A 23,205-nucleotide genomic window follows, 5' to 3' on the forward strand; every position below is an offset into this window, starting at 1 on the left:
AGGTGCACGTCCTTCAGTGTCTTAATTCAGATCAGGACTGTGTCTTTGAAGTGAATCTCCTGATTGTCCTCACTCACTGTGCTTTGACTTGGGAACGTGCCTTTTCTCTATATGAAATGAGAAGATAGGCTCTGGGAGCACTCTTAAGCGTGTTGCAGCCACTGAAGAAAACTTAATCCAGAAGACCAGACTAGAGGCTAGTTTTATTAAGAAACTGCCTGAAACACGGAGTGTGAACATTAAGTCTTCAGTGTCAGCAGTTTTACCATATATTTCTGTTTCTCTTCCACCATCCTGCCTGCTAGTGTGGGTACAAGCTCGCTGTCCTTGCCATCAGAACCAGCGACTCTTACAAATCCTTTACAATCAGTGGGACTTGGTTTTGGATCCTTCTCCTGACTTGGTGTTGGGCTCAGCATCCCAGAAATGATACAGAAGTAAAATCTAATGTCTTAGGTATGTGGTTTGAATAGTTTGGGGGGGATGGAGGGAATATGTATATTCTTCTGCCCAGAACTCATCTTAGTCATAGGCAAAGCAGGTAGCTGGCTAAAGCAGCTGCCTGCCAGGAGCAGCCAAAGCAGCAGATTCCCCAGCTGCTCTCTGCTGTCTGCCTTTGTTCACCTTTGCAGCAGAAATTCCACCATGTCGGCCCCACTGGGAAACCCGGAGCTGCTTCTGGGTTTCTAAATAGTACACTACCAAACTGTCCTGTTCCAGTATAATTGTGCATATGGGACTACGTTAACCCTAAATCAAAGTAATAATCAGATGAACAAAGGCAAGCAGCAAAAATTTAATCACTGAGGCTGGAATATTTGCCAGATTTGCTCCAAGTATCGCTTATGTCATCTCAGAGCCTAGTGCCAGAGCTGTAGCCATTACCCGAATGCTGGGGAACTGATGCTGACTTAGATCATCAGGCTTTGCTCCAGACTTTGCCATATAAATAGAAAAATTCAACATTGAGGGTCAGTTTGTTTTTAATGTCAGATACTGATTGATTTTAAAACCTCAATTTAAAATTGACAAGCAGAAAATTTGTATTTACACCATTGATTTTAATGTGTGTTGTGTAAGCCAAGCCGAACATTCAGTCTCACTTTTGGTACAGCATTTAGAGCACGTTTTAGTACGTAGTCCACTTGCAAAGCATTTATTTTAAACTCAAAGTTTCTTTGAGTTGACCAGAAGACCAAATAATGCAGTACATGTGTATTGAGATGATTTATATACCTTAGTGCATATTAAGATTCTTGAATTTTATGGTTTTTATTGTGTCAGAATATTTAATCAAAGTGTGTGTCAAGCTGCATTTGACTGGACATTAGTATTCAGTTAAGAGGTGTAAAAACATTTTGAGAGAGATTTTTATTAGTTAAACAAAATTATCAGAAAGGTGCTCGGTACGTGTAAATATTTAGACTTACATTTTTACAGCTATTCATGTATTTATATAAACACATGTCGGAGATGTAAGTTTGATCCCTTCAGGCAGAGGAAGAACTGAATCCAGTTCCCCTTTTCCTGTGTGAGCACGCTCACGTGTGTATATGTCTAAATAAACAGTGAATCAACCTTATGTATATAAAATACAGTTCTATTCTCCACACTTATAGCACATATACTGTTCTTAAAAAGAGAATTACTTTCCTGAAAATTACAAGTATGTTTTTAAATTAAATTTAAAATGTATTCTTTAAATAATGGGAAAACTTTAACTTTTCACATGGGAAGGGAGGGCTGTGCAATGAAACATACAAAATCATGAATAGCATAGAGGACACAAGTGGGGAGGATTTAGGGGACACCCACTGAATCTAGTGCAGAGCAGGTTCAAAATCAACAGAAGAAACTTACTCATTTAGAAATTCCAGGAGCCAAAAAACTACTGGACACAGGTGGAGAATTTTAGGAGAAGCATCAACATATGCCTTCCCTTTTCTTAAGCTCTTCCTTGTGTTTCTACTTCAGATGGTAACATGGTACCGTATATATTATTGCACGGCAGGTACTTATTAATTTCAAGTGTATGTATTAAACTGAGAGAAAAAATATGAAAAGAACATAAAGGTCTAACTTTACTAAAGATACTGGGCAGCTTATCAGTGGAGAGGTGGAAGTATGGCATTTAATTCAGGAGTATTAATAAAATTAATAGTATACCCTAAAATCTAAATATAAAATACTGAATGCTAAATTATCAGGTTTCTGCCTTTGCGATGTATTTTGCTTAACATATTTTTAAGACTAGAGCAATATAATATATAGGTGCAGATTTTCAGTTGAGCTGACAGAGTAAATGGTTTCCAAGAGATGATTGTAGGCTGTCAGCGCAGAAATCCGTGAACCAAGAATGCACTTCACAGAGCACAGGAGTTGTAGAATCAAAGGTTTCTTTTCTAACAGTGTTCATGAAAAAGCTTTCAAATTTTTTTATTAGAACTTGGAAGAGCTTTTAGAAGTAGGGTTTCTAAAAGATTAGAATCCCTCACACTTGTTCTAGATCTCCAGCCTTTTCAGTGTTGAGATACTGAGCCCACACAACTCATATGTGTTGATTACATGTGTCCAACATCTTAAAAAGATTCAAGGATGTTTGTGTTAACTCACAAATTCCTAAAAGTTGGTTTTTTCAATATAGGTAGGATTTTGGATTAAGTATGGAGAGGTGTAAAAGAGACAGGTAGTAAGAATGTTCAGCCAGAATCTACATAAAACACAGTGACCCTTGGCAAGTATTGAAGAAAAGATTGTAACAGATAAGGTTCAAAGCATCCTTCCCTCTGTACACTTCCAGTTCCTGGTAATACATATTAGAGATTACGGATTAGTTCTGTTGAAGCCTGCCCTCTTTTTAGTGCCATTCTGTGCTGTTGCCACCTGATCTCAAATTATTCCAATACATACTCCACCACATACTTTTTTTCTTGTTGAGATGAGTAAATTCCTATCAGATTTTGATTGATGTGACCTTGACTGGGTCATTCTTCATGTTGGGAATGTCGTCTTTCATGTCATCTAATGATTGTGAGAGCAGATCTGGATGGGGGAGCGGTGAGCAGGTGAGCGGGTACCTGCTGCCAGCTTTCTGAGAAGCTTTCCCTCTATTGCCACCCAGGTCACTTGCCTTTTTGGGGACTCTTCCATTACAGTATATGCTATGGAAACAGCGAGTCCTATAGTCTTTCATCACTGCAATATTAGTGTTTACCTTAAATTTCCTGGGTTCATTGGTTTTCAATTGGAGAAGTAAAGATTCTTTTCCTTCTAAATACCATGTTTGAATTTGACTAGACGTATGTATCGTGGTTTCCTAGCTGTATTCAACCAGCAAAATAATATATTTCTGTTTTATCTATTTCATCACTAATTCCATTTGAACATAACTTCTTTTTTAATTAGAATTGCACAACATTGTACATCTTCTCTGCATTTAGGACTGTAAAAATCCAGAAAGCAAAGCTCATTTTCAGCAATTCATTTTGCAGTCATTTACTCTTAGAGCAATGAAAGCTTCAACTACGGATAATCATTTATTCTTTAAGAATGAGGATACTGTAGCAAGAAGGTGATTAACAGGAAAAGAAGTAATTATGGTTCATAAGATGTATTTTTCGTGTATTGTTTTTTAATGAATATTGCATCTTTATTTCAGAAGATATGTAGTAATGATATTTAAAAAAAATTATTGAATAAATATTTAGTCTTCAGTGTCATTTGTAATACATATGTTGAAAATGAGGCCTTCTTTTCTATTCATCTGTGAAAGTAAAGCTGAAATTAATAATAAAACTGTTTAATAATATACATTTTTATGCTAAAATAAAAATAAAATTTAAGTTACATGGTATACAGTGGACAGAATAGGCCAGTAAGTCTGTTATACATCGTATGTACGTGTCTGGTGACCTGTTTTCAGAGGCTTACAGCCATGGTTCATGGTCTGAGTCAGACTTAGCTTTTAAAGTTGAAGATAAGATTCCCTTCAGTGGTCTGCTTCTTCTCTCCTGCTGCTGATGGCTGTCCCTAGAGCGGCGGTGGCTGAGGGTGACGTAACCTCTCTATCCGTCCTTGCTTTTCACAGAGCAGTGTCTCATCATGGAGACATTGATTGCTGTTCGTGCCAGTTTTCTGTGATCCAGGCTGAATTACTTTGTTTAGATAGTCACTACTTTTAAATGACATTAACTAAAAGTAAATATTACTGAAGTTTGAAATATTTGTAGTTACTTCATTGGAAAGCTGTAACTGTTCTTCTAAGCGAGGTTTTACATGTGTTTTTTATTTTCTGCATGGAATATTTGGCCAAATTAGAAGCCCCTTGAAGTCATCATTTATGTATATTCAATTGAATTTCTTTCAGAGATTGTAAGCAGTAGTGTCTACATACTGCTTTTGTATTGAGTATATTTCAATTTCTATCCAAAAAGGTTTAATTAAATGTATTCCTCCGAACTTCAGCAGTTACTATGGTGCCAGGCATCAAGCGAGGCTCCTGAGCTGCTTGTCCTCTTCTTTCAGTGGTGGCTATTCTGAGGAAACGTCAAGGACGAGAGGAGAAAACACTCAAAATGATATGCGGATAGGGAAGGTCTAAATTTGGCTCTAGGATTGAACTGGAGAAGGGAGAGGGGGAGGATGGTTACGCCTGGAGTTGGATGCCAGGTGCTGTAGTTCCAGGGTTTCTTTAATGTCTTCAAATAACTGTGAAAGGTGTAGGCAAAATGTGTCTGAAGCAAATGAAGACAGCAGCCTGCTACTACCACCCCTTAGTCTCATAGGGCCCCAGGACCAGATCTGCATTGCTGAAGCTAAGCTTTGCAGCCATGCAGGCATCAGTATGGTACCATGTAATGGGATTTTAATTTTAATTAGCTAAAAGTACAGTAAATTACAGGGTTTGATTGTTTTTTAACCATCGTTTGTATTAAAGAATATTAATACAGTCTTTGAAATCAAACACTTGACTTTGAAAGTCGAGCATTCAAAAAAAGTTGGAAAATGTCAGAATGAAGATTATTTAAACTGTTTTAATTTGTCCCTTGCATGTATGCATAACGATAAGATCTTTAATTATGTGATCACATAATTTTTTCACAGGAGGAATGGTGCCCAGAGAATGAATCAGGGGTGTTTATTAAAGGAAGCTGTTGCCTCCAGAACTCTTGCCGTAATTGCTGGAAAGCATAGTCATTTAAGTAGAGGGCTGCAGAAATCAAAAGCGCACTCTCTAAGGCATTTGAAAGCTCCATTGACAGACTGGATTTTATTCTCTCTTTCAAGGAGTTTTTATGTGATTCTGGAAGGTCACTTATTTTGGAGGTGATCTCTATGTTTCCAGTTGCTGTGGCACGCAGGCTGAGGTACCTGGGCTCTGAGCACAGCTGCATTTGGAATGAACACAAGTGTGCTTTGAATATATAAAATGCTGTAAAAATTCAAAGTCTTCTGAAAAGTAAGGCCCGAAATGCCTTACACTGACGTGGCAATGCCAGGATTGCCGAAAGAATCCTCTGGTTTTTAAGTAGCTAGTTTCTTCTCTGTAAAATGGAGATACCATCACCCTACTCCAGTTCAGATAATTACATGTTTTGAAGCATAACTGCTGAATGCCATGTAGGGAAATTATATATAATATATAATTATATAATTATATAATTATATAATATATAGTTACAATGTATTGTATATAATATATAATATGTAATATATAATGATGAATCCCATTTTGGCTGACATGCTATAAGTGAGGCTTTGGGAACACTGCTGGCTGATGGGGATAAAAAGAATGAGCAATCACTTTGCAATCTGAAAAAATGCAGCAGGATCGTACAAATACTCAGTTCACTCCATAAAACTGAGTGTTCCCTGTGTATTTGCCATCACTGCACTAGATGAGGCAAGGATCCTGTAGAGAGAAAACAGCATGTAATCATTTAGTTAGAGTTGCGTATAGATATATGGACGTTTCCGTTGTTGTATGTGCTCGACTTTCTGCTGTATTTGATGTACTTGTATTGTATTTGTATTTGCTGTTTTTGGCACATCCCAAATGTGCCAAACCCTTTTGGATGCAGGTTTGGCAGTTTTATTTCCCCCAAAGCTCTTTGTAAGAGGAAGACAGGAATGTTAGAGCCAGATTTCTTGCTGATTTTATTGTGTTGCCTTGTTGACAGCTGATCTTTGGTGGAAGGAACCATAATCCCAAAGACCATTTGATCCTCAGTTTTTATGGGGAAGGAGGAGTTTTTAAGTTTTGTGGAGTTAGCACATGAGTGAGTGTAGTGAGAATATATGAAAATCTTTCAAGGTAAATAGAGCCATAATTAATAGATTATATTTAAAATCACATGATATATGATGAGGAGAAGAAAAGATGGTTTTTCTCCAGAAGTGTAAGTCTTCAGGACAAATTTTCTGATTATATATTCCTTTTCCATAAAAACCACTCTAAATCTAATATAAGGGATTCCACTTAATTTCCCAAACTAAACAGGAAATTTATTTTTAAAAAATCGAGTATTCATTATCTACATTACTGAAATCTGAACTTATGCCTATGAATTTTGATCCCTGCTCTTAGTGATCTCCTTTGCGTGTGGCAAAGGTAAATACATTGGTGTTTTACGTTAATAATCCTCTACATCTAAGCATCACAGTAAAACCCAGTTAAAACAACAGGCTGAAGTAATTTTTCCACTTCCTTCTGTTTTATGTCTCTTCCTACACTTTTTTTAAAGTTGCATTTACGATTTCTCAGGCAAATAAATTCATAAAATCTCTTCTACTTTGGTGAGGGAATACATGTATGTCTTCTCTTTCACACAACGTTACAGCGTCCCTTACAGTACCTATTTTACTTTGCAAAATCAGTTACAGAATATAAAGTGAATATCAATTTATCAATTGAAATGGACCAGGTACTAGTATTTAGGCAATTTGCCTAAATTTTTTGTCTTAGAAGAGGTCGATACCATGAATCGTGGGGCGTTACTACATTTTTCAAATCACAGTATGTGTATAAAATATGGAAACATGGAATGATCATTTTAAATTCAAAAGGCTCTTTTGTCATGCTTATGCATGTTCTAGATGAGACATTTTTCTCCTGAATTGGAAGGAAATGAGGTAGTAGCCTGTCAGTTCATAATGTTACTCACTTTCCCTGCTTAAATGCATTTTTAAATGACTAGAATATCTACTTTAAAAAAAGAAAAAGCTAACTTCAGAAGAGCAGGAGTCTAGTTTGCTATTTATCTACCTTAATAGGCAGGATTTCACATGAAAGAATCAGTCTGGCTTCTTGTGTGCTCACAGTGACAGGATGCAGGTATCACAAAGTAGCGTGATTTTGTGCCTCCCAGGTATAATTCTGATAACCACTGAAGGAGTACTGCAGCCAAGACAAGTCTTGATAGTTTATTCATCAATAAATTTATTCTCTTTCTTAAATTGTATTTTGAAGCATTTCAGTAAGAAGTTCAAACTTGGCTGTGAAGAATTAATATACATATAGTTATAAATGTTTAATAGTTTAACTTCAGTGTGGGTAACAAGACATTTCAACAGATTGTGAAAGTAATTTTTTTCTTAATACATAATCCTTACAGTTTAAATTGAAATGGCCGTAACGGATCTTTTGTGCTTACAAATTAAGACTATTTGAATAATAATCTGCTCCCATATGACAGAAACATGTATATCATTGTGTAATCCTTTGTCCACAAGACTCTCACAATATGTCCTCCAGGCTGAAAAAGTAGAGTTATTACCTTTTCATGGTAGCTGGGGAAGATGTTATGCAAGATTTCCTTTCTAAGTCACCTCTGAGATTTTTCCTTTCACATTCATCCTGTTGAGTCTTTAGTGTGATCTTTGGGTGTAACTACAAGAGCATTTTAGCTTGTATCAGGAGCACTTTAGCCCTTCTGAATCAAATCTCCTTATTGTTCCCATTTATTGCTCCTTGATTCATATACCCGGAGCATGGGGATGGCATCGGCTACAGGAAGAGCCAGCGAGAAGATGGACTGGGTGAGCACAGCTGGCGTGCGTAACTGCAGAGAAGGGCTTGCTGTGTGGGACCCGAGATGAGCGACGGAGCCCCCCTCTCTGGAGTGTGCTCAGCCTGGGGTCGCTTGGTCTTCAGTGCCGGTTGTTTCCCTACAGTTTTGTTCCTTCTATACCCCACCGATTGCTATATACATACAGCCTATCCTCATTATACACGTCTGTCTGTAACAAAATGTTGTTTATCAGTATTAAGTGTTTCACAGACTATTGACCAGGCCATAATATTCTTGAAGGAAACATACAGTAATGCTGGTATCCAAATCGGAGCAATCCAGTTGGAAGCCTGACGGTTCAGTGTGGCCCAGAAGACAACTCTGGAGTTGTCCACTGCCTTTTCTTGTGCAGCCTTACGCTGGGTGTGCAGAAGTGAGAGGTATCGTGGTTCCTAGCAGCAGTGGAAGCCCAGCAGCTGTCAGATGTGTCCTTGTGTGCCACCGTTACGTCCAAGTTGCTCACAAGCCACTGCCATCCCCATGTGGAAAGAAGAAATAATAATGTGACTCCATAGAGATACCCCAGATATAGCATCTGGCCACAGTACTGAACGCTTTGGACCTCCGTGCTGTAAATTAAGAGTATATTGATCAGTATTTTGCTTTTTGTCTGTCCACAGTCACCAATTATAATAACGTGGTAGAAGCAAACTCGGATTCAGACGATGAAGATAAATTGCATATAGTGGAAGAAGAAAGTGTAACTGATGCAGCAGACTGTGATGCTAGTGTGCCAGAAGATGACTTGCCAACAGACCATACAGTATTACCAGAAAACAGTGAAAGAGAAGGGAGTACAAACAGTTGCTGGGACGATGAAGGTATGTTCGTTTTCACTGATGATGCTATGCAGAGAAAGGTTTCTAAAACGAAAATTCAATAGAACTTTTTTTGGTCACTTTGTTACTGAAATAACTTGTAATATTCACAATCAAAAAAGAGGTTTTCTAACGCATTTATTGTAATATATTTTATGTTCTTTATTTAATATTTGAGGCAGATTTGGAGGTGCATTCATTCCGTTGGCATTGTTAAACAGGAGCTTCAAATCTGTAGATGCAGCATTCTCGAGGATGATCAGAGACTAGTTAGTTGCTTTTAGTTTTTCCAAGTCTTTTTGCACGGCAGGTCTCTGCCATAGCTCCCGGTAAGGTTCAGGGTTTGCTCAGTTTGGGGAGTAAGCAGTAAGCCAAAAACATGAAACAAAATAATACTCAGATCTAAATTTCTCCCTGTGAGCTGCTTCTGCCTTTTCCCTTGTAAAATATAGCCAGAAAAAATAATTTTTAGATTATTAGTTTTAGAACTGGCTATTTTACTCATAATGAATCTGTATTTTGAAAACACTGGAAGGAGGTAAATGTTGTACATATTACGCAGCAGCTTTAGAAGCTGAAAATTTGAAGCAATCAGGAAATGGGCCTTTTTCACTGTGGAATCAGATACTGAGTTTCATAATATCACACAGCATGCTTACATTTGAGCCAAATAGGGATAAATGCATGAATTAGTGGAATTTATTGTGGAATTTGGCCTTAATCCCCTGAAAGATACAGAATATTTTCCGGCATATCCCTGTTTGTGTCTGAACAAGAGCCGCAGTTCTTTAGCATCCACCTTGTTAAAACTGGTGGTTTAAGACAAATTGCATGACCTCACATCTAAATAAACGGAAAGCAGTCATATGGTCCCTAACTGCAATCCAGCTGAGAGAGAGCAGCTGAGAGTTCAAAGAATAGCATCAGCTCAGCCTGTTTTTACATAGCTGCTATTGCCAAGGTATGCTGTGCAGGGAAATGAGTATTTTGGAGCTAAATTATTAGGTAGGTAATTTTCTTAGTTCTGTAATATCTTTGCTCTGCTGCAGGCTATATCTATCAGGAATGGCAGTTACATAAAAATGGGCTGTGTGTAGACTATTTCTTGAACCCTTCAAGCATAAGCATAGGAAACCTGAAATAGGGAGTGAAGAAGAGCACTGGCTCACAGAGATGCTGGGTCAAGACCCTTTGGACTGAACGTTTCCTGCAGATGTACCTACAGGTAGTCATGACACAGTGTCTTGCCTCAGGCAACCTTCTGGGGGTTTTCAGAGCTCTAGACATGTGATGGCGTCAAAATTTTTTGACTCCTTATTTCAAATGTACCATTTTTAACCTTTTAAAATTTGTTTGCTAAAATGAAGCATTTGAACCAAATTCTACTGTGATAGTAGAATCACAATGTAGGCAATATTTTCTCTGCCTTGGTCATTGCTGACGAAGACAGGCTTTCATCAGTGTTTACACAGGCAAAAGAGTAAACAATTGCCATACAGGCTTGCTCAAACTACCATAAATTTCTTCTGTAAAAGTTATGTCTTCTGAAGCCTCTTTTGTAGCAGTCTGGAGAGTTTTTATTTGATAGTAAGGTTTTTTTAAATAAATTGTTTGAATTTCTGGTGATAACTACATGAGAAAAATGGAGGCTACATTAGGTTTTATGGAGCTTTGATTTGCTATGGTAAAGTACTATTTACTTTTTTATAGCTTTCCTAGAAGGAAAAGTGTGAGCTGCAAATCATATCCTCAGTCTTGGTTGCACATTAGAAATCTGAAGAGAAAGGTATTGAATATGTGATCTCTCTCATACCAGGGAAAGGTACTGGGATGGGTGTCTGTGCAACACTAATACCATCTTCAGGACTGGTGATTATTTTTAGAAAACATACACTACAGCACTTTTAGTAAGTTGTGTTTCATCGGTAAAGTAGTATTGAAAGTTCCTGGTTTTAGCTAAACTTGACAGAAAGCGTTTTTTACATATTTATTCTGTTCACAAATGCCCAAGAATAGAAACAACACATGTAACATTTCTTTATCAGATTAGTTTCCTTCCGTTTCCAGTCATTCTAACTGAATTTCTAAAAGACCTTCGGAACAGGTGTTTTAAATATAAGGTGTGTATCTCAAGAGGTTTAACTGAAACAGTCATACGGGTTTGAAAAAGTGAACCACGTGTATCCTGCACAAGTTGTTGGCAACGTGCCAGCATTCATGTATGCAATGGTTCTGTAATATGATTTTTTTTTTTTGCTTTAGTATAAAGTAAAACGTATGCTACAATTTTAAAAAAAAGCAAAGGTTAAACTTATTGACTTACTATATTAATACACTTAAAAAGCATTATTATGTATTATAAGTATTTAGCAAATCTAGCGATCTCAGACCTGGAACTAAGATATCTTTGAAAAACTAAAAATTTAAAGAAATTGTGCAGACCTTGAAATAACCTTTAAAAATCAATGAAGTTATGTTTTATGTTTAAGCTCTTCCTGGAACTCAAAAATTCCTTTAACTCATCAAATTTTAGGTTGAGCCTATGTACCGTAAGATGAATTGTGTTCTTTCATTGTGGTGGGTTGCTGAGGAAGGTTGCTGTGCTATTTTGTATTAATTTCCTTTGGGAGGAAGGCTAAAAAAGTGTGGCATCTTTTGGTCAAGTATTTACTCACAGCAGCAAACAACCAGGCAATACTGTAAGCTGTAAATAGTGCTTGCTACATGCATATCAGAAAATTAGCTCTAAAGAATTTAAATTAGAAACTCTTTTGATGGGCTTTGGAATCTATTCCCTTCTCTGAAGACAAGACTGCGGTGGAAATTTCAGTGAAGTTTGTCTTTCTGCCTACAACCAAAATTTCCATTTTGCTAGTGGTTTAAATTTGATCAGTTATCTTACCCATGCAGAGATCTTTACGTCAGCCTATGACACAGTGATTGTCTCATGCATGTTCGCTGCTAGTACACACTGTTGCCTGTGGTCTTAAAATCATTAGCATTTAACCCTAGGAAGTCCCACCGTATCTCTAAGCAGCTGCTCATAAGCAATGACGAGATACAGAAGTCCAAGAACGTGTTTTACAGTTACCTGGTATGTCCAGATGGAATGCCAAGATGGATATTCATGCCCTAGATGCTATTCATGTAGACCTGTATTTAAGCGGTCATTCAGCAGGTAGCTTAAATTTCCTCTGGAGTTCAGACCTGTGACTTCTGCTTGGTGGAACAGTGTCTTAAGATCTGTTCCCCCATTATCACATCCCTTTCCATTGTTTCGCAGCAGCTGTATTTGCAGCGTGGTAACGGGGCTTCTGAGGGCACAATTGCAAAGTTGCCTTCCTGTGTGGACCATACGTAACTATAAAGATGGAGCTCTACTTACCATTTTTGAAATGACTAATTATTCCTACAGCATTAAGGAAGATCACCCCCTCTGGAAAAGGGCTCCTCCCTGTCTTACACCCCACTTTTAGATATTGGGAAGGGACAGTACCAAACAGAGGTTATGATTATTAGAATTGAGAGGGTTTTTAACTTCACGGCGATTAATCTACAATGCCATAAATTCCTTGACATTCCCTTGGGAAGCATAGTTTTTATGTGTACTGAAGCCAATGGAATTTGATAGAGACGCTATAATTTAAATTTCTATGAGTAATAACTTTCTGATATTGCCCCTCTTCCATAAAGGCTGTTTCATAATGGAAAAAATCACAAGCCCTTTTTAAAGAAAAAGAGTGGGTTTGCCTCATGATTGTTTTTAAGAAATTAAATTTTGGATTTAAATTTGCATTGCATGCAATCATCCATCTTACAAATTCTGAACCAAGTCTGTGGTATCGTGAGCCAAAAATATAATTAGTTCACAATCCAGTATTGACCAATAAAATATGGACTGTTTGGGGGAATTTTTTAGATGACAATTAAAATTAAAGTAAGATTTAAGAGTTACAGTTTCCTTTTAAGCATATTTCTTGTTTGTGACTCTGCAGATATTTTGGGTCTGTGGGATTTTATCAAAGTAGACAGAATTAACAATCTTTTCCTTTGAGGAAGCTGCTATTATCTGAGAACTTAAAAGTTCTCGTAGAATTTATCATCTTCCATATAAAGGAGAAATTGGTTTCTCCTGTAATTAAAAAGCTGGAATGCTCTGGGGTTTTGACTAGCCAAACCAAAGGATTTTTCCCTGCGCTGAAGTAGAGTGAAGTAAGGTGAATAGAAGTGTAACAGTCACCGTTTCAGATCAGGGCAGTTGTGTAGTCTAACCTCCTCTGTCAGGTGAGAGTCTTTTTCTGCAGTGTAGCTCTGAAGCATCTACGGTTTCCATAATAAAACTATGAAATAATGCTTGAATTTCACATATATTAGCATAGCATACTACTGATAAAGGAGCGAAACAACCAACATAGCTTTCCTGTGCGCTCCTGCCGTAAGCCAGGTACTGACAGAAATGGCAGCAGTGGCCTTTCCAATAGGAACTTCCCAGTCCAGGCTACCCAACGAACGTAAATTAGGAGCAGCTGGGGCTGTTTATTGATTTGAACCAACAACCCGTAGTGAGTTAAAACATCCATGCTGCATCCTTGAACGCTGCAGCTCAGCAGGAGCTGGTGGAGCTCCGGAGGCAGGTAGGCTCCGCAGCCTTAGTTCTGCAGATGTCTGGTACCTTCAAACCCGTACTGAACATTGGAATTAATATGAGAAACGTTTTTGTAGTGCACAGTTGATCTGAAGTGGGGAGCGCGTGTTTAAAATCCTTGTTTGTTTAAGCAATTGCAGCCTATAAGTGGTTTCTAGACAATTTACAAGAAAGAGAACACATTAGGTAGCTGTTTGCAGACATTACCAGCAAATTATCAATCATTTCTGAAAACTGCTAATTGGAGAAAATAATGTAAATGTATTTGTTTTATGATACTCTGATTTCCGGAAATTATATTCCAGTGTATCAGATAGCTGCATTTGTAGATAGGGTTATTTAAGTAGCTGACTGTATTTGCTGGAGAAACATGCTGTCCCTGTCTTCACCTCTCTTCAAATAATGGTTAGTGTTTAGTATTGCTTCCTTTTAAGCTTTTGTTTCTTTAACCATGGAGTATCTTTGTGGTTCAACTGATTACACACTGCTGAAATAATGTGCAATCCACATTTTTGAAAGAACAGTGTGCTTAAATGCAGTTCTTCTAAACAATACAGAAATGGAAAAAATTGCTGAAGAAATAACTCATACATTAAGTTGGTGTGTGTGTGGCTTTTTTTGTTGTTTTGCTTTGTTTTTTTTTTTTTAATATTCATTCCTCTTTTTGTGAAATGTACTATTTCAGCTGGAAAAGAAACAAAGGAAATCCTGGGGCCTGAAGCTCAGACAGATGAAGTTGGATGTACAGGTATTTCTTTGTTAGTCTGAGTCCCTTATTCATAAAGTGCTATTGAATTTTGGCTAGGTGAGTATCATTCTGAAATCTTTAAAATTCTCCCACCTCTCTTTATAAAGTGCTTTGCTCTTCCATGCTAGAGGTCTTAAATTGTAAACAGTGTTTTAGCTGAGGAAGAACAGTCTGGGCTCCTTTCGGATGTCCCGGGTCCGGAGGCGTAGCTGAGCAGTGACACAGAGCAGTCCTCTCACGTGGGGGCTGACCACAGCCCCGCGTCTCCGAAGAGCAAAGCAAGGAATAGCACCGATCTTACGCGTAGTTGTATAGAATACAAGTACAAGTCAATAGATAGTGTTTTAAACTAATAAGGAATATACCACAATAAACTTAAGCTAATATTGTATTTTATTATCAACTCCTCTGTTTGTATTGATTATACAGAAGGCAAAATAAAATGTGTACTTCAGTTTCAGAACGAAACAAAACCAGACGCTTTGTTATCTTGTTATTTCTCTCACTGAGAAAAAATTTAACGTATAGCCCATCCAGCTTTTTAAAAGATTTTTATACTTTTTTTTTTTAATGCCCTTAACACTAAATAGTTAGATATTATCAGGTAAGCCTTATTTAAAAAAAAAAAAAAAAACCCAAAAAAACCAAAACTAGACATTGATATGTTTAAAACTGTAGATTCACACATTCTTTTTAGTTACTATAAAGTGAGATCTCTCCAAACAAGTATGGAGAACTACATTAGGTATTGCATTACAGTCTATATGTGAGAGACTGCCTCATGTCATAAAAAGGTTGTGTCAAATTGTAAATTGAGTCTGTGACTTCACACGGAGAGATGAATCATAAAACTTCCCCTTCCTATTAAAAATATACCTCACGTTATTACTCGTGGAGGAGATCTGTCATGATTTAGTGTGCCACAGGCAGAGCTCTCACAGAATGTTCCACCATGGTGAAAGTAAACTCTATGAACAATGTATTTAGGCAAATACGTGGTAGCAAATATTTATCATACAAACATTAAGTAAAATATTTAATTTGTTATTTGTTAACTTTGAAATACAGTTGTTCATTGATTGTTCTCTTAAGTTTTAAAGTGGAAAATGTTGAAGGATGTTAACTAGATCTGAAACCTTTTCGATAGCCATTTCCAACACCAGAGAAGCAGCCACTCAAAGTTCAAGTTTGCTGCATTTCAGCCAGCCAACTTGTTATTCAGAGTTTAAATATCTTCTGGGCTTGAGCGAATGAACAGGTCTTAAATAACATTAAAAATTATGTCTTGAAGGCAACAAATTTACTTTTGCAAACATAGGAGCCCAGACGGTGAGCTGGCCTTCAAACTACAAGAGCTAAATCATAATTAATATTGCCTTTAAGATTTTTAGGGAAGTTGAGGGGAACAGCTAAATCTAAAATTATAAAAATGCACTGAGTTGAAGAGGCAGACTGTGTTTTTAGTCAAATTTTTTAATGCCATTATGCCACTGGTTCTCTGTTTTAAAACTTGGCATATTCCTGCATCTTAAAGGGCTTGACCGATACTAGTATTTGTAAAGAGTTTTGAAATCCTTGGACAGAGGGTGATTTGGCGATGTGAGTTACCGAATCTCATTTATGTTCTTTTTAAACTCTTCATTTCATATCTTGTGTCTTGTTTTTCACTCTTAGTAAAAGAAGATGAATGTGATTCTGATGCAGAAAATGAACAAAACCATGACCCTAATGTTGAAGAATTCCTTCAACAAGAAGATACAGCTGTTATCTACCCTGAAGCACCTGAGGAGGACCAGAGACAAGGCACGCCAGAAGCTAGTGGTCAGGATGAAAATGGTAAATATGCCACCAGTTCGGTTCTTACAAAATAGATTGTACTAATTACTTGACCCAAAAGTTCTGTTGTATTTTAGAAGACAACAATGCATACATGTGTAACTTGGGGGGAAAAAAAATCTTAGTTAAATAATTATAAGAGGATGGGATCATCATGCAAAAAACATTACTACTTGATGTTGTGAAACAAAACATGCACTGGGGTTCACTTGTACGGGTACCTAAATGATAACCTCCAGTAACTGGAAATAAAAATTCAAGCTTTCATAAATCCATTCAGTAGCATTATATGAAAGAACAGAACAAACATTTATTAACGATAATGAGAGTGAAGCAAGATAGTGTGATTTTATGTAGGAATAACTTAGGAGGAGTTATAACCTGTTTCTTTTTCTATTTCTATTTCTAAACAAAACGCCCAAAAGGATCTATTAGATAGGAGTTCTTTTATTAGGTAGTCAGTCTATGACGGACTTTTTTGGCTTTTTCCTGAAAAGACAGTAGTGGAGAAAAAAGAAGCATTGTTTATACAAAAATGTTTATGTGAAAAAATAATGACCTGTTGTTATTTTTAAGTAGATGTCTTTTTTCTCTAAGGAAGTTTCATGCTTAAGATGCTCTTCTGAGTGAGATGAGAAGTCATGCTTTGTTCATTTGTTCATCATGAAACATTGAAGGCATCTTCATCATGAAATATATGAAGGCAAAACCTATTCAGATTAGTTTTGCATTCTGCGCCACTTTCTGAAGCGTTCAGCTTTCATAACCTGTGACAACTGCAGTTTCAACCAGATTGTGTTCCTTTATTGGAGTATTTTAAGATTTTTCAAAAGAAAGTAACATCCTACATAAAGGATTAGGAGTTGTTGTGTTCCAGTTGCTTAAAAAAATGTACATAATTGAACAAAAAATGTCATTGTTGCTGTATTACTCTACTGGAGCCTAAGGGAGAGCAGTAAAAGGGGTAATGCTAACAATTTTGTTCTGCTCTTCGAGCAATTTTTTGTTATTAGAGATTTTAGCAAAAAAAAAGTAAATTAAAATATTTGAGAAATTTAAACTGTGTACATGCCTGTTTATATACAGAAATAGGACCTGAATTACTAAAATTTTGTGGTTTACTTTACAAGTTTTGCAAAATTCAAGTAAGATATATGCTCAACAGTAGCATCTTAAAAATTACAATTTAATTAATTTAAGATTTTAATCTGTGGTTGCAGTGGCACAGATTGTCAAGTTAATTTTACAGCCTTGCAATATGATTTCCATGTAATCATTAAAAATACACATTTGTATTAATAATTTAAATTGGACCTAACCCAGTGAGTTCACATGGAAGTATTCTGAAAATCACAATGCTGAATAATAATGTTCAGTGTTTTAATCCTTTGGAACAGAAAATGCCAAAAATATAGCGATATTTGCTAAAGATACATGCTTCCAAACTGGGGGACTAGACAAGAGAAGTGACAGAGAATTAGGGTCTTTACTGGCTTTGGGAAACCATTGCCATTTTGCCATTTGCTCCAATGGAAACAGAATTTAAGTTAACATGCTTCTGACATTTCCACTGAGTTGTATTTGTGGTGAAATGGAGTATTCTTTATGTCAGGTGAACTGAATTGTAGATTGGGAAAAAAGAGAATTGAAGGGAAGCATACTGTGTCTACACATGTGGGGATGGGTTCATTTTTGGACAACCCAGGTAATCCAGGAAAAGCAGAAAAGGGTAGAACAACACAAAAACCAGAGCAATACGAGTGTTACCTTGCCTGTTACCATAACAGGTGTAAAAGAACCTATATGAGAGAGAAGGTGGTGTTTTTTAGTAACAATGAAAACTGGTCTGACTCTTCCTTTTCCACTGTTGCAAGAACAATGGCATGTTCAGTAAAAATAAAGTCAGTAAATTCCACACAAACGGAACGAATTGCTACTTTATAGAGCATATAATTAATCTATAGTAATAACTGCTGGAAGAGGTCATGAAAATAAATAATTCAGGAGTACTTTCTAAAGTACTGGTTAATTTTATGAGTATTTATAATGCTTATAGTTCTGCAACTTAAAATGACAATGTGTACAAATTTGCCCCTCGTGCTTCAGAGTATAAAATGATAATCAGTAAAGACCTTCCACCTTCCTCTCCTGCTCTCACTTCAGCACGGTGCATAGGTGCATCCTTGCAAATTTGTTTCCCATTTCCCTTGAAGCCTGGAAGAGTAGCATGGTCCTTGGAGGATACCGCACCTTACAAATTGATAGTTTGATCAAATACAGCAGATGCTACATTTATTTAAACACACTGTTATCAATCTATAAAGAAAGATTTTTTCCAATCCTTTAAAAAATTAATTTTTCAAGCATAGAATAAGTTACTGTGTATGGGGGATAAATATATGCTGATAAGAGATGGAGTTAAGCTTCATAAATGGTGACTTCTCAGAAATAGACTTGTGAAATTAATATTCAGTTTCAGTCTCCTAAAAGGTACATATCTGTGTATATGAATTATAAACCATGTTTCTACTCTTTTTTTTTTTTCCCTACTCTTTTTTTTTTCAGTTCTCTTTTCATTTATGATTCTGCGTTAGGTAAAGAGAAAGAAAAAATTATTCTCTGAAGCTTGCAAATATTATTTATTGCTTAGGAACTGAAAAGAGGATCACCATTAAATGTTTCAGTGATAGACTTAAATTGATTTGTAAACAGGATTTCAGGATTGCCTGTGATTGAGCTAACCAGATCTACAAAGATTACTAGATCTTAGACCATGTTTCACAATTTTTAGACCACTTTTTAATCAGAAATACACATGTAGAAGCTCTAGTGCTGTATTGGAAGTCCAACGGACCGTGAGAGGTTTTGGGTAATCATATTGTGCTGACTCTCTCCAGTGTACACTGGGGCAACTGTACCATACTGTAGTTAGTAACATCATACCTGTGGAAAAAAAATAAATTATCGTTATTCCTTTTCTAAAACAGATGGAGCTTCTAGCAGCTGCATGTTTTCTTACAGTCATATATGTAAATGTAAAGCATATTTGTTGATGTCAATAAGTTTGGAGCTTACATTTATTTAAATATGGTGTATTATCTCTCCTGTGTAGGAACGCCCGATGCATTTTCCCAACTGCTTACTTGCCCATATTGTGATCGAGGCTACAAGCGTTTTACCTCTCTGAAGGAACACATTAAATATCGCCATGAAAAAAATGAAGATAACTTTAGTTGCTCCTTGTGCAGTTACACGTTTGCATACAGAACGCAGCTCGACCGCCACATGACATCACACAAATCAGGAAGAGATCAAGTAAGTGGCATTTGAATTAAGGATTTATCGTCCTCTGTAACAATGCTGTGATTTGTTATGTGAGCAAAAATGTACACAGCAAGTAAGCTGTTCATATCAGATCATCTACATGCTGAAGTCCCAATCCTGGAGCACACACTTAAACTTGCTGCCTTTTTCATAGCTGTCAAAGGATGAGATCTGAATTTTATTTATCTGTGCTTTTATTTATCTAGGCAGGATGGTTGGGTTTAAATTGTAGTTTTCAGAAGTGCTTTATTGCATTTATAGGTAATTAGGGTTTTCCTGTTCATTGTCTAACATTACGTAAGAATTGTGACTCAAATTTAATCTCAAATCTTTAGTGAAAGACCTACCTTTTTCTTTCATAAATCCTGTTTGGCTAATTCAAAATTTACAGTACCCATTTTTGCCATGAAGAAGCAAACCATTGTGTTGATTCGTTTGCTTGAACTGTGAGATACAGTTTTTAAATACAATCCATGCTATAAGACAATATACAAATAATTTGTGCATAAAATACATTTCAGTACTAAGTGAAGCAATAAAACAAGCTAAAGATATTCTGAACTTGTTTTCTGTGGTTCGTGGGCTGACCTGAGGGCATGGTTCCTTGAAATGCCTTCCGTGAGTTAGCCATCTCGTCACTACGGAAGGTCCTGAGATTTTGTTCCTCTCTCTCTCTTTTTCTTTTCTTCTTTTATCCCCACAATTTCCTATCATCCATCCCGAATTACATGCTTCCATAGCTTATCAGAGGCACCCTGAGGCTCAGGAACCAACTGAAACTCACTGAAACAGTCAGGAATTATCCAAGGGAAAAAAATACATATTTTCCACCACTAGGTTATAGAGAGAGGCTTGGAGATGTTCCCTTCTGAGGACAGACTAAAAAGATTGATACTCTCCAGAGAGGAAACAGGAGAGAAACATCACAGAAAGATGCAAAACAGTGAACAGTGAAAAGAATGTAAAGGGACAGGTACTTCATTATTTCTTGCAGCTCCAAACCAACAGAACTTTCATTAAACCGAAAGGCTGTAACACAGAGTAAAGGAGGTGCTTTTTTACACATTGCGTATTAGCCTCTGTTCTGCAAAGTATCACTAAGTCCAAGAATTTAACAGGCTTAAAAATTTATTATACATTTTTATACCTGAGTGTTTACATTCACGGGTAAATTAAATAGGAAAAATTGTTACAAGAAGTATTGGCCATCCTGCTGCAGGGGTTTTACTGTCTCACAGGGTTTGGAATAACCTCACCAGTGTATTCTGACATGGTAGTTCTTGTTTATTCAAATATTTTTCCCAAGAACAGTTCATTTCTGTCTTGCTCTCTTATTGGCTTGGCTTCCACTTTAAAGTTACTATCATCTTATATACATCTTCTATTTCTAATTATAAAATCTATGAGTGCTTTTTGTATAGTGCTTTTTTGTGAGCTACCGCATTTATTTTCAATTTTTCCAGCTAAAAGCCTAAAAGCAGAATAAAGTAGTTGAAAGCGTTAGAAGCTTTTCCCATATTTGCATGAAGTTTGAATGAACAGAGAAAAAATACCAAGCGAGTAAACAATCTCAGAAGAATTGCTACAAAGGGAAACTTAAATGGTATTCCTGCAGATATATTTTAATGGGCTTATGCTTTTGAAGGCACAATTGTATTTGATAAATATTGTTGCTATGAAGTATCTGGAACTCAATATTACACCAGTTTAAGTGTGGTTTTTCACTAGAGCGATAGTCAGAATCAAAACTACAATAGTGTAGCTATTTGGTAAATTTTAAATGTGTATTTGTTTATGTTACTGTCACAAAGTTGTCATGTCTTCAAAATTGGCTTCATGTGCATGTAAATGATTACATCATTTGTGTAAAGGAAAATTAAATTTTTTTCATAGTAAAGTATAGACCTCCTGGTTGTAGATCTTAAACAGCTGAATCTTCAAAATTTAATGTCTTATTCATAGAATCATAGAGTGGTTTGGGTTGGAAGGGACCTTAAAGTTCACCTAGTTCCAACCCCCTGCCATGGTCAGGGACACCTTCCACTAGACCAGGTTGCTCAAAGCCCCATCCAGCCTGGCCTTGAACACTTCCAGGGATGAGGCATCCACAACTTCTCTCAGCAACCTGTTCAAGTACCTCACCACGCTCATAGTGAATAATTTCTTCCTTATATCTAATCTAAATCTACCCTCTTTCAGTTTAACGTCGTTAGCCCTTGTCCTATCACTATATGCCCTTGTAAAAAGTCCCTCTCCAGCTTTCTTGTAGGGCCCCCTTCAAGTACTGGAAGGCTGCTATAAGGTCTCCCTGGAGCCTTCTCTCCTCCACGCTGTCTCTGCCTGTCTTCATAGGAGAGGTGCTCCAGCCCTCCAGTCATCTTTGTGACCCTCCTCTGGACTCACTCCAACAGGTCCATGTCCTCCTTATGTTGGGGGCTCCAGAGCTGGATGCAGTACTCCAAGTGGGGTCTCACCAGAGCGGAGTAGAGGGGCAGAATCACCTCCCTTGACCTGCTGGTCATAGTTCTTCTGATGCAGCCCAGGATACGGTTGGCTTTCTGGGCTGCAAGTGCACATTGCTGGGTCATGTTGAGCTTCTCATCAACCAACACCCCCAAGTCCTTCTCCTCAGGGCTGCTGTCTGTCCATTCTCTGCCCAGCCTGTATTTGTGCTTGGGATTGCCCCGACCCATGTGCAGGACCTTGTACTTGGCCTTGTTGAACTTCACGAGGTTCGCCTCTCAAGCCTATCAAGGTCCCTCTGGATGGCATCCCTTCCCTCCAGCGTGTCGACCACACCACACAGCTTGGTGTCGTCAGCAGACTTACTGAGGGTGCACTCAATCCCACTGTCCATGTCGCCAACAAAGATGTCAAACAGCGCTGGTCCCGATACCAACCCCTGAGGAACGCCACTTGTCACTGCTCTCCACTTGGACATCAAGCCCTTGACTGCAACTCTTTGAGTGCGACCATCCAGCCAGTTCCTTATCCACCGAGTGGTCCATCTGTCAAATCCATGTCTCTCCAATTTAGAGACAAGGATGTAGTGCGGGACAGTGTCAGATGCTTTGCACAAGTCCAGGTAGTTGACATCAGTTAGATGACATCAGCTCTTCCCTTATCCACCAACACTGTAACGCCATCATAGAAGGCCACCAAATTTGTCAGGCATGATTTGCCCTTAGTGAAGCCATGTTGGCCGTCACAAATCACCTCCTTATTTTCCATGTGCCTTAGCATAGTTTGCAGGAGGATCTGCTCCCTGATCTTGCTGGGCACAGAGGTGAGACTGACTGGCCTGTAGTTCCCTGGGTCTTCCTTTTCCCTTTTTAAAAATGGGTGTTATGTTTCCCCTTTTCCAGTCAGTGGGAACTTCACCAGACTGCCACGATTTCTCAAATATGATGGATAGTGGCTTAGCAACTTCATCCACCAGTTCCCTCCGGACCCATAGATGCATCTCATCAGGTCCCATGGCCTTGTGCACCTTCACGTTCCTTAGATGGTCTTGAACTCAAACCTGATCTTCTCCTACAGTGGGTGGTTCTTCATTCTCCCAGTCCCTGCCTTTGCCTTCTGCGGTGTGGCTTGAGCACTTGCCGGTGAAGACTGAGGAAAAAAAGTCGTTGAGTACCTCAGCCTTATCTATATCCCAGGTAACCAGGTCTCCCATTTCATTCTGGAGAGGGCCCACATTTTCCCTACTCTTCCTTTTGTCACTGACATACCTATAGAAGCTTTTCTTGTTGCCCTTGATGTCCC

The 23,205-nt window shown here is 37.6% G+C and overlaps 1 protein-coding gene across 1 annotated transcript in view; it reads left to right on the plus strand.

Moving 5' to 3' along the window:
• ZEB1 (zinc finger E-box binding homeobox 1) overlaps positions 1-23,205 on the plus strand; it is a 127,680-nt gene that overhangs the window by 90,851 nt on the left and 13,624 nt on the right. The window contains exons 2-5 of the mRNA XM_072854575.1: positions 8,690-8,890; positions 14,218-14,280; positions 15,955-16,116; positions 19,229-19,431. Of these exons, the coding sequence (XP_072710676.1) occupies positions 8,690-8,890; positions 14,218-14,280; positions 15,955-16,116; positions 19,229-19,431 (629 nt within the window). The remainder of the gene's footprint in view (positions 1-8,689; positions 8,891-14,217; positions 14,281-15,954; positions 16,117-19,228; positions 19,432-23,205) is intronic.

This window comes from Ciconia boyciana, chromosome 2, assembly GCF_034638445.1.
Source record: "Ciconia boyciana chromosome 2, ASM3463844v1, whole genome shotgun sequence".
Classification (NCBI taxonomy): domain Eukaryota; kingdom Metazoa; phylum Chordata; class Aves; order Ciconiiformes; family Ciconiidae; genus Ciconia; species Ciconia boyciana.